The sequence below is a fragment of the Trifolium pratense genome, linkage group LG5 (assembly GCF_020283565.1).
Source record: "Trifolium pratense cultivar HEN17-A07 linkage group LG5, ARS_RC_1.1, whole genome shotgun sequence".
Taxonomy (NCBI): domain Eukaryota; kingdom Viridiplantae; phylum Streptophyta; class Magnoliopsida; order Fabales; family Fabaceae; genus Trifolium; species Trifolium pratense.
This window is the reverse complement of record NC_060063.1, coordinates 7,754,254-7,766,443: the sequence shown is the minus strand read 5'-3', so window position 1 is coordinate 7,766,443 and position 12,190 is coordinate 7,754,254. Positions and strand designations below refer to the sequence as shown.

The 12,190-nt window shown below is 33.1% G+C and overlaps 1 protein-coding gene across 1 annotated transcript; it reads right to left on the bottom strand.

The window, feature by feature from the left end:
* Window positions 1-4,539: 4,539 nt before the first annotated feature.
* Window positions 4,540-10,279, bottom strand: LOC123885330 (very-long-chain aldehyde decarbonylase CER3-like). The gene is made up of 10 exons (XM_045934605.1): window positions 9,965-10,279; window positions 9,552-9,778; window positions 9,220-9,452; window positions 8,875-9,094; window positions 8,041-8,162; window positions 6,461-6,717; window positions 6,251-6,358; window positions 5,635-5,841; window positions 5,108-5,392; window positions 4,540-4,889 (listed from the first exon to the last, which is right to left on the bottom strand). The coding sequence occupies exons 1-10, from the start codon at window positions 10,013-10,015 to the stop codon at window positions 4,707-4,709; spliced, it is 1,893 nt and encodes a 630-aa protein (XP_045790561.1). The 5' UTR covers window positions 10,016-10,279; the 3' UTR covers window positions 4,540-4,706.
* Window positions 10,280-12,190: the final 1,911 nt, after the last annotated feature.

Below are 12,190 nucleotides of genomic sequence, written 5' to 3'. Positions count from 1 at the left end.
ATTCATAGTCTTGACCATTGTAAGGTGAAGCTATGAATGCACTGTTATGTGTTCGTTCTGCTAACTGATTAGTACCTGAGTAGGACTTATCAAAACAGTAGTCACAAATCACAGCAGTGTGACCACCTTTGCCGCATACCTGACAGATTGGTTTTGAGATTGGTTTTGACATCCTACCTTTTCCTCTGAAACCTGTCGTGCCTCTGAAGTTAGATCATCTCCAACTCCCACGTGTGTGGAACTTGTTGTCTTTGTACTCAGTTTTGTTTGCAAAATTAGCTGATGCATTTAATGTAAGATTGGTGAGATTATTCAATTGCTCCAGCCTGCTTTCAAAGGTTAAGAGTTGAGCCTGCAGATCAACCCAACTGAGATTGATTTGATCAGATAGTTTGACAACTACTGTATTGTAATTAGAGTCCAAACCATTTAATGTTTAGATCATTAGATCTGAGTTTGATACAAGTGCTCCTGCAAGCTTTAGTTTGTCAGCAAGTTTCTTCATTTTGATGAGATATTCCTCCATCTTCAACTCTCTTTTCCGAGTGCTGTGAAACTCAGATTTGAGGTACATGATGCGAGACTTAATGTGAGCACCAACAAGGCTTTGTGCTTCATCCCAAAGTTGCTTGGATGATTCACAATGCATCAGTTGTGTGACAATGTCAACTGTCATGGAGTTAGCCATCCCAACAGTTTTTGATCTTGTGCTTGCCACTCTTGAAATTCAGGATTGATTTGCTTGCTCTTGTCTGCAGCGGTTATGAATTGTTCAGGGCACTTTTTGGTTCCCAGCATGTAGCAGTCAAGCTTGTAGCCTCTAATTACTGGTAGGACAAGTGACTGCCATAAAGGATAGTTATCTCTGTCCAGCTTGATAGAAATGGTTGAGGGAAGGTCATTTTTGTGATTTGTGTCTGCAACGGATGACATGATTGAATTGGATCGAGAGCCTTCAAGCTTAAGCGCTCTGATATCAATGATCAAGAATGTGTTTAAATATACATAGAGGTGGATCAATTTGATCCTACAATTATGCTGTCAATGATTACATGAATACAAACAAGGAAGTATATTAATTCTATACAAGGGATTATGTCTTTCTCTAACTTGTAGGACATATTTTTGAAATAATTATTATTTGACTAATGTGTGACACCTTAACTGTTACTTGTTTATTTATTTAAGTTAATAAATACATTTAAGGGGTTTAGGGTGTTACACTATGACTTGAATAGCCATATGAATGATTTAGTGTTCTCTCCCGCAAGCAACTCGCATCCAAGTAATGTCGATTGACCATAGTGATTCACACCAACAAACACAACAAAAAAAATATCGTATTTATTGGTCAGGTATGTTGTGTCGAAAGTGACAACATCTCCAAAATCCTCATAAGCAGCTCTACTTCTTGCATCTACCCAAAACACATTTTTTACATGAAATTCTTCGTCTACATCTATCTCGTAGAAGAAATTTGCACTTTGTTCCCTCATTTGACAAAAATAGCTTATCAGAGCCTGGTCGTCACATTCTTTTCCAATTGCACGCCGTTCCTTGTTAACATAATTCCCCATGTCTCTTTCACAAAATGGTCTATTTTCATGCTCACCCACATCTTTAACAAGAGATTGGAAAGTCTTGATGATCCTCACTCTTGCATCATCATTGATTTCAATAGTCCTCTTCACATGCAAGTTAATTTTCTTGTTAGCTTTGAACAACCTTGCCTTCATAGCGCTGAAATCGTGAGAATTGCTAGGATCAAAATTTTTGACGTACCCCATTCCATCGTTTTCCATCTTAATACAAATCCTAGCAGAATAGTTCTCCGTCTTTATACCCCTCTCTTGAGCATGCTAGCACCAAGTAGAATAGTTCTCCGTCTTGTCCTTTTATTGATGTTCTAATCTTCCACCCAAACCTCTTTCTCAAAGCATACTCTTCATAAAAAGATTTAACGTCATCCACGGAAGAAAAACACATATCTGTTCCAGGTTCCCAAGATGCGCCATCATCTTGAAACTTGTCAACATCATTAAATTCATGAACACTACTACCACAATCCACTATATGCATAAAGAACTCAATTAAATTAAGGGTAAATGGTTGTTTACCCCGTGCAAAGTAAGCGAAATTTGATTTACCCCTTGCGTAATTTTTTTTTCCTTATAAAGCCACCTTTGCAATATGAAGATTATCTTATTTTGTCCTCTGAGTGAACAACTGGATATCTGACTGTGCATTTTTGTTGACGTGACATGAACATGTGGAAAGAAATTTAATTTATATTTATTTTTCACGTCAGATAATAATAATTTTTTATTTTATTTTTTAAAAAAATTCTTAAAACTTTATTATTATTATTATTATTATTATTATTATTATTATTTATTCATTAAAAATTATGAATTTCTGGGCTGATGGGGCTGGGCCTAATGAGCTAATAACGGCCCAAACTCTATCTCATGACCCAAAGTTGTTGCAAGCATGAGGTGGAAGTTAGGCGAGAGAATTAGGGGGTGGGTAATTAATTATTGATATTTTCTCTTCGGGCCCCCCGTGTTTCTTTTATACCCCCCAATATTCCAATTTTGCCCTTGTGAAAAATTCGGTTCGCAGAAACCGAATTTTTTCTAGTGCAAATTCAGAGTAAATTTCGATTTTTAGAAACCGAAATTTATTTTCAAGGCAAAAAAAAACTTCGGTTTCTACGAACCGAAGTTTTTTCAAGGGCAAAATTGGAAACTCAGGGGGATAAAAGAAACACGGGGGATGGGGAGAGAAAACATCTTAATTATTTTAGGCTAAGGCAAGTGAATAGTTAATAGAAGGAAAAAATCTAGAGAATTGCATTGTGATCAGTTTAAAGGAAATCATTTTTAATAATCTAGGAGGCATCAATTCCATATAAGCTTAGTAATGTGGCAATTGCTATGAGGCACGAATACCTCTAAGATTAGGCGTGTCGCGGTGTTGGACACGTGTCGGTGTCCGACACTCGTATGACACTCGTGCGACACATGTTGGATAGCTCAGATCGGTGTCAAAAAAACTCAATTTTTTCTTTACTTTGACTATCCTTTGATCGCTGTCCGACACTTGTAAGACACTCGCACGACAAGCGTCGGACAAGTGTCCCCCCAAAATTGGTTTTTCTTTGTTTATACTCTCCTTAGGCATATATATATCAAACATATATACAAGAGTTCAAGATGTGTTGAAACAACAATATTGATCAATGAAGAATCGAAGACATTACATTTTGATTATAATATTTTTAGCTTTTTCGACAGTAGATAGATAAATAAAGATAAAACTTTTTTAAGAAATAAATTGTTCAACTTAGATTTACATGTATATATTTTGATTCTCAATTTATTACTTCTATAAATATGTAGCGGTGTCGGTGTCAAATATTTTTAACAGTAGCAGTGTCGCAGTGTCAGTATCGTGTCGTGGTGTCCGTGTCGGAATCCTTGCTCATGGCAATTGTGATTTTTAATCCTTCATACAATCTTCTCATTCAGGTAGGTCGTAAAAGTATAATATTTGGTATGCAAAATTATGCAGAATTTGAAATGGATATATGCACGAGATGGATATATGGTTATGTGTACCCTTTCTTAGTGATATTTGACATTGTTGCTTTGGGTGTATTGGACAGATCAATGTCTATGAAGCATAGTCGCAAATACGGATATCAGGACATAACAATGATACATTCATACCAATTATAATTTGAGAAAATGATATAATTTAATATAATCATATGTGTTGTGTCGGTGTCGGACAATATAACGCATATCCAACACCAGAACATGCTTAATCGAAGGAGTATTCGTGCTTCATAAATAATATTTCCTTCTCATTAATCCATCACATGTCTTGTGTTTGTAGTTGAGTACATGTTTTTAATATATGTTTTGCATTTTCAAAAATAAAATAACATAAAATCTTAAATACTCTTTTTGTGTGATACCAACCAAAAGAGGGACTACACATGAAAAAATTATTGTATTAAATAATCTGATCATAATAAAAGGGACTACACTTGAAAGGACACTGTGTGGGTTCATGTTTTCAACTAGAAACTACTTCCCAATATCTGCATATTTATCACATCTCTAATGTATACTTAGATCTTGGTCCCATGCATCATAATATGTTTATAATATATATTGTACTCTACTCAAATTAATTACAACAGTTTCATCAACTTTATTTCCTCACCCATTCAAGGCTAGAATTTATATCTAGTTTTACTCTAATGTACTACTAGAGATGCATTGAAAGGTTATTTTCCTTGCTTTAATGTTTACTTGTTTGGAAGGTGAGGGACATGTACTTGTCAAGAAAATCAATTTTCCATTGTACTATTTGTATAACAGAGGGACTTACTTGTCCTCGATATAAAAATGTCAGAGATTAATTTGAGTTTTATTTTTGTCGGGGACTGAATTGACCCGTCAGAAATTTACGAAGGACAAAAGTGGATTTTAACTCTATTTTTTTAATATGCACGAGGCTTCATTATACTATTTTGAATGTAGAAATTTTCATTAATTAGAAAAAAGAGAGGTTTCTAACAAGAGATTTGAACAACATTAACAACTTTTGACAAAGCAAGCTAAGAGAACTTAACCACATTTAAATGACCACTATAACACTTGAGATGAAACTGATTAGAAACCCTGTAATTCAACTTAATTTGCTTTGATAGTAGATCCTGAAGATAAAGGTCTTAGACCATGTTTCATTGCTGCTTTCCATACAACATCGATTCGATCAACATCAATCGCCCCTACTTCGTGATGAGTCCAACCTTCAAGCATGTGTACAATTCCTCCTGCGTGGCATGCGTGGACTACTCCCCTATCCATTGTGTACTGCATCAAATTATTGATATATTTTGTTAGTTCAGAATAGACGATCCTCTGCATGCGTGCAACATGCTAGCAGAGCTATTAAATTTCAGAGAGAGAAGTTACAACTTTTCTCTCTTTAATCCAATAGCTCAGCAGCATGTTACCTCCGGGAGCATAGGAACAAATCTTGAAGTTCAAAAGCTAAACACAAGAAAATTAATGATAAGAAGATTGGTCACCTCACAGCATCCAAGGCCTTCGACATCCTTAGGCAATCTCATAGCGGCTAGATCTCCATAAGTGCAATCTCTTCTAAATGCAAAAATTGGAGGCACAACAAATTGGTGGAAATGAGTTCCACGCGGCGCCCAATTTTGCTCTCTCGGAGTGATCCACTTGCCAACAATCCAAGTCTTGCAGTGCTGTGCTGCTTGGTATTTTGTTACTTGAACAAGGTAACTTTGGTATTCTAGAGGTGCTTCCTTTTGGACCTTCTCAAACCTCTCTGTTGATAGTGTTAACATCTGCAAATTCATCAAGTGCCGTCGTTAAGTCATAAACTAAGATTAAGCTATAAAATAGACGCAGAGATATTGCATATAATATGCAGAGACCGCGGGTTCAAACCTGTACTCCCACTTTTTTTTTTTTTTTTACTAAACCCTGTACTCCTACTTATTCACTTTAAAAGTGTGAAATTTTATCCACTACACTACTTGACAAAAAAAATAAATAAAATAGACACGTGACGTGTAAATGTACATACCAGAACTTTGACTTTCTTTTGGCAAAGGTAGAGAGCAATTGCTCTTCCAAGCTTTGAAGTTGCTCCAGTAAGGAAAACCTCTGTAGCATCTTTAGGTATTTCATCTAAGATCACAGCTGCTGTTAAAGTGTTGCCATGAACAACTCTAACTCTTAGGTTTGGATGTTTGTCCACAAAAAGTTTTCCTCCTCCATTTAGAGATTCATTCTACATACATGTCCACATATCGACAAATTAGATCATTTCTTATAGACAAAATGAAAATATTAATATGCGCTTAGGTGAGATGACGCGAGTCTCTTATAGCTCAACAATGTTTTAGATTCGATCTTTGTCTTGGGCCGAAGTGGATTTCCTGCAGTAACTGCATGACACAATATTTGATCTGAACCATCCGATTTAAAATCGATGGCTGAGATTCAGTACATTGTGAAACTGCGTGGAATCTCTACAATAGGGTTTTCTGATCCGTCTTGGGCATACAATAGCCTTAAAAGTCTTAGAGAATTTTCTATTCATTTGAGTCCCACGAGGTTCGAATGATTAATCTCTGCAGTTTCGCACAGAAAATATACAATTTACACCAAAGTTTAATATGCCAAACTAAGTATCTTACCTTATTCAAAGCAGCCAAGCTGATGACTTTGACACCAATTTTATCAGCCGTGAGGATAGCTTGCTCAATATGCTTATTGATACCCTCAGTAGCAAATGGCAAGAAATACTGTTAAAGTGATCATGAAAACAATTAACAAACAATTTTTCAACCGTTCAAAAAATTATGATCACTAGACTACCTGACAGAGAAAAAAACAAAAATACGTACCATGAAACCGCACCTAGGGACAACCCATGTTTGATGTAGTCTATCCCTAAGGTAATAGAAAGAAAATAAAAAGGTTTTGGACCAAAGCCACATTGCTGACACACCTATGACCGCAAATGGAAAAAATGGGATCAAGAAGAATCTTGTTCTGAATGGTAATGAAGCAAAGGTTCTTAGACAGCATTGACCATGCATAGCAGATGTGATATCAACTATATGAGCCAAGAAAACAAATTCCGGTACCCTACTATCATTTCCTGCATTCATTCATTCATTCATGAGTCAATAATACAAATTTATAAAGTAATTACTTCATGTGGATTAATATAATAGACTACAAATTAAGAGGAAGTCGTGCCGTGGAACCCAAGAGCACTTTAGATGAGATAGCGCAAATATCTTTTAGCTTAATTAAGGTTTTGGATTCAGGTTTTGGATTCGACCTTTGATTTGGACATGCAACAATGTTAAAACTCTAAGGAAAAGTTTGTCATTCATTTGAGTCCCACAAAACTCGACAGATTAATCTTTATAGTTGCGCGTAAATGATATCCAATTTACGAAGAATAGAGAAAGAAAAAAGGGGGAGTGTTGGGTATTAACTAATGAGTAGTAGTTATTAATTAATACACTAAAAAAAATATGGTGAGAATTACACTGTTCTTTAATAATTTGAAAATATATATTCAATGAGAACAAGTTACATAAATAAATTTACCGTAAAAAAAAAACAATATAGGCAAATTTGTATGTGGTATTTACAACTAATTTTTAAACAATTTTTATTTCACATGCATATGATTTGTTCTTATTTATTGTTAGGTAAATACCTCAAAATTATATAAAAAAAAGACATGACAAAAAAAGACATGTTTATATACGACTTTGAATTTACTTTATTTAACTTTTGTTTATTTATTTTTTCTTAAAAAAAAAAAACTTCTCTTTATTTATTGTTCATTTATTAGATATAAGTAAATTCCACTAAATAAATTGTATTAATTTTTTTTTTTATCTCTCGCATAAATGAACTCCGATAAGTAGATTTTTTGTTGTTGTCAAGAGTAGATCTATTTTTTTTTTTTGGTCAAGTGAGTAGATCTATTTTATTAATTTTAATAAGTAGATCTATTCTTAATACACATTTTTCAACCGTCATTCTTTTATTGTCTAAAGTTCACATATCAATCTAACTAAATTATGTAGGTGTCATATAAATTTGGTGGGGCTTATATAAGTTTAAACCAATATTAAATGATAGTGGGTTGAAAATGTGTATTAAGTAAAAATGTGTGTTGTTAACATTATTTTTTAGATAAATACAAATATTATTAAAAAATGACAAATATTCAAAATAATATTTTATAAAAATATATTTAATCAATTTTTCATTTATTGGAAAAAAATATTTGTTAAAAAAGTTATGACAAAAACATGATGCACTACAAGAAGCAATTTTTTCGTGCATTGTTTTTGTTTATTTTTATTTCTTATATCTTTTCAACACATGACTTTTAAAATAAAATATAAAAATCCTAAAAAAAGAATAGCCCACACTTCTATTTTTTTTGTATATATACCTGCACTGTATGATTTGTGTAATTCCCATGATTTGCTGCTAAGTGTATTTCCTAGTGCGTCAAAGAGAGGCATGAAGAGGCAAAAATTACAATCCTTTTCAGTGTGGTGTAGTGTATGGTATCTGCATAAATGAACAAAACATTATTTCATAACTAAAAAAATTATGCATTTGAGACCGAAATAATAACTAATTAGGGTCATGCTAACCAGTGTCTTCGGGACACTAGTTAAGGATATCAAAAGGAGTAATTTTTGCATTGAAAAGAGCATTTTTTATACTTATAAAAAGTAGATTATTCGATTTTCAATACATTCATACCTTATTTAGCTCCTTAACCACCCAGGGACACTAGTTAGCATTTTCCAAACTAATTAAACACTTTTTTTTTTCTTTCTAGGGTAAGCATTTCCATCATTCACTAATAATTAATTAAACACTTGATGTGATGTGTTGTTCCAATTTCTATACACTATAATAAGGAAATGGATTTCCTAGGTGTAACTGCGTGAACAGTCTGATTTGAATCAATAGATGAGATGGTTGAGATTGATAACCGTCCGATCATTTAATTGTGGGCCTATAATAACGCACATATACTACATCTATGGATTAAAGTGACTAGTATCTAGACCCCTTAATCATTTGGTCATGAATTTCATATTTGACTGATGCATATAGACAAAACATTTGTTGGCAGATATCAATCTTTTAAATGAATTTCAGATATTTTAAAGGACTAGTTTCTATAGTTGCTCGCTGAAAATATTTAAGTATTTAACTCAAGGGTTGTGTTTGTATGAACAATAAAATGGCATAGAATAAATGAACTTACGTTGGAGTATACATGAGATATCTCATAAATGGGAATGTCTCAAATAGATTATGTGGAATAAATTCAACGTTGCAATGTCCCAAACTTCTGAGAAAATCAAAAATCAATATGTAACCATATATCATACTTATTGATCCATATCCCATCAATGAAGCTCCAAGGATTGGAATTCCAATTACTAAACTCAAAAACATATGCTCCAAAACCGTTCCATGTCCCGCTACAATAAATAATAAATCGAATCAGAAGTTTTCTTCGAGCAATTTTTACTTATATTTTAAGACAGAATGAGTATTTTACAATCAGAAATGGATTAAGTATTTGGTGAGAGTGTTACTAGTTTACCTGTCAATGATTGTGGTACCGTAGATGAATGATGAAGTGAATGGTAATTGGTAAATAGATAGTCTCCATGAAACTTTTTGTGAACCCAATAATATAGTGGTTCCGAGATTCCCACGTGGAAAATCAAAGCTGCAATAACACCTTTACTATTCCACGTAGGAAGATTTTGTAGGAACGGAAACATATAATACGCCATAGTGGCAAATATTGTTTGAAGAATTAAAAAGTTGTCCCTGTTAATTAGTTACAAAACAACCGAATTAGGTAAAAAAGAAACGAAAAAAACATATATTGTAGAAAAATATAGATAAAATTATGATTTTTTATTTTACCAGTCCCATTCTTTATCAATCTGCTTGAAATCGACCCCCTGTTTTAAAATTTGACGGTTTCGTGTAAGAAAAAGACTATTGGTGTAACAATTCCAAAACAAATAAACTAGCCCTCTCACAGCACTTAGTATGAGCAATTGAAGGCACCAGCTGAATTTCCAGTCTTTCTCTTCTTCATAAAATATTTCATACATTACTCTTCCTACAAATGGTCCATATAGCATATACTATATAGTATTCATAAAAAAAAAAAAAAAAAAATCAAATTTAGTGTCAATTCAATACCATCAAAATTGTATTAAAAAAATATATACTTGATAAATTCTTAAACAGACAACTCGATTGATGAGCTGCGAGCGAAGTGCAAGACGTTAAACGATTACGAAAAATTATATAATATAATTTAATATTACCTTGAATATCCCTAAGTTCTCCCATGGCCATGCTGATAAAGGAGCTCCCATTTAACAGGAATGACTAGATAGCAAAATACTTAAAATATAGTTATATCTTTTATAAATGATGATGTTGCTTATATATTATAGGCTAATATTGCTATGACATCAAAAAAATTCAAAATCCAATTTGTGTCGTGTGTGGAAGTTTAATTATGTGATGGAATGTGAGTCTTCCCTTTCACCTATATTTATATTGAAATTGAGCAACCCATTGGTTGAGGCCGTTGCAGTTAGTTTTCTATGTCAGTCACACTCTCTAGCTGTGACATTAATTATTATTAGAATTATTGACCTATATATATATAGTATTATTTATTTTTTTGACACTTGACCTATATATATTTTTAATAATAAAAGCAGAAAAATAATTTGAAAAGACTCTTGTGAGTCTTGTCTTGTATTTTAATTTGGGTCATGCTAAACAGTGCCCCGGACACTTGTTAAGCATACCTAAAAAGAAAATAAAAAATAAAATTTATATTGAAAAGATAACTTTTGTACTTTTGAGGCATTGAATGCACGTATTTCGAGACAAAATTTCTATTTTAACATGCTTAACCAGTGCCCCGGGGACACCAGTGCCCCGGGGGCACCAGTGCCCGGGGCACTGTTTAGCATTTTCCTTTTAATTTAGCCTGGATAGGCCGCCCCAATTTTTTTTAGAGCTTCATGTTCTTTTCAAGTTTTTCATTTTAAGAAAATGTTGTGCTTTAGAATAAAGACATATAAATGTGGAAATGTGTTTTTTAAAATTGTATCGAAATGTTTTTTTTTTAAAATTGTATACTTAATTTTTCAAACATTAAATATTTTGTATTAATAAATTATTAAATGCAAAAAATTTATATTTAAGTATCTTAGTATATGTATTTAGAACATATGTTAGTATGATCTTTCTTTTTATTTGTTAAGGAGTCCCGCATCGATTACGCCATAACCTGAATATGTGTTTATAAAGTTGAGGCAATCAACACCTTACAAGTCCGTATGTACGGTTGAGTTAAGACCAAACTCTCAATTTTAAGAGATGGTATCAGAGCGTCCTCCACAATCTGTTGGACAACCTACTATCAGATTTCTGATCGGGTCATCTAGCAATTTAAATAAATGAAGGATAGACCACATATTAGTAGTGACGTTGAATATATTGGATCAACAATTTTGAAGGATAGACCACATATTAGTAGAGATGACAATTAGACTCATACTCAGTGGGTACCTGCAAAAAATACCAACAATATATAGGGTAAAACTTGGATTTTGGATACGTGCATGAGTATAGGTAATTATCCACAAAAATGAGCGGGTACGTGTACCTTAGTAAATCCACTCCCGAATAATATATTTATTTTTTATTTATATTATCCTATAATAATATATGTATATCAATTTAAAAAATACACAACACTATTAAACTATTACACATTTTTAATAAAAATGTTTACTTATTTATTTTTGGGTTACCATGATATTGGTACGAAGTTTCCACCACCGTTAACGATGACTAATCTTGGTCGGGCACACAAGGTGGGGTTCTCCCCTCCCAACTGAATTTTTTCCATACGCATGAGCCTGAAATCGAACTCCTGACCACATGCTTAAGGGACCAAGACCATTACCACTTGACCAATTCATTGTTGGTTAAAAATGTTTATTTATAACATGAAATTAGTAATAATATTGTGAATATGGACTTTACCATGAAATTAATAATAATTTTATCAAAAAATTTCATCAGTCAAATTTAAAATCTTTAATTTTTAAATTTTATTAAAATAATATAATATTTCATAATTGATCAATTTATTTTATTAAAATTACGTATGACGGACACAATACATGTCTGAGTACTTAGGTACCCATAAAGTATGAACAAAGATACAAATGTTATTATTCATATAGGTATGAGCACAAATATTTTTTAAAAAGCGGGTATGAGAATAGGTACTATAATACCCTACTTATAGAGCTGTCAAAAATGAGCCGAGCTAATGGGCCGGCCCATTAGTCCACGGACTTGGGTGGATTGGGCCTCAAAAAACCTAGCCCAAATGAAATCGATAGGGTCTTTTTGGCCCAAGCCCATTAGACCAAATGAAAATTGGATTGGGCCGGGCTAGCCCATCGGGCTTTGAGTTGGCCCATTATCGAAAAAATTATGTCACTTTTCTAATAATAATA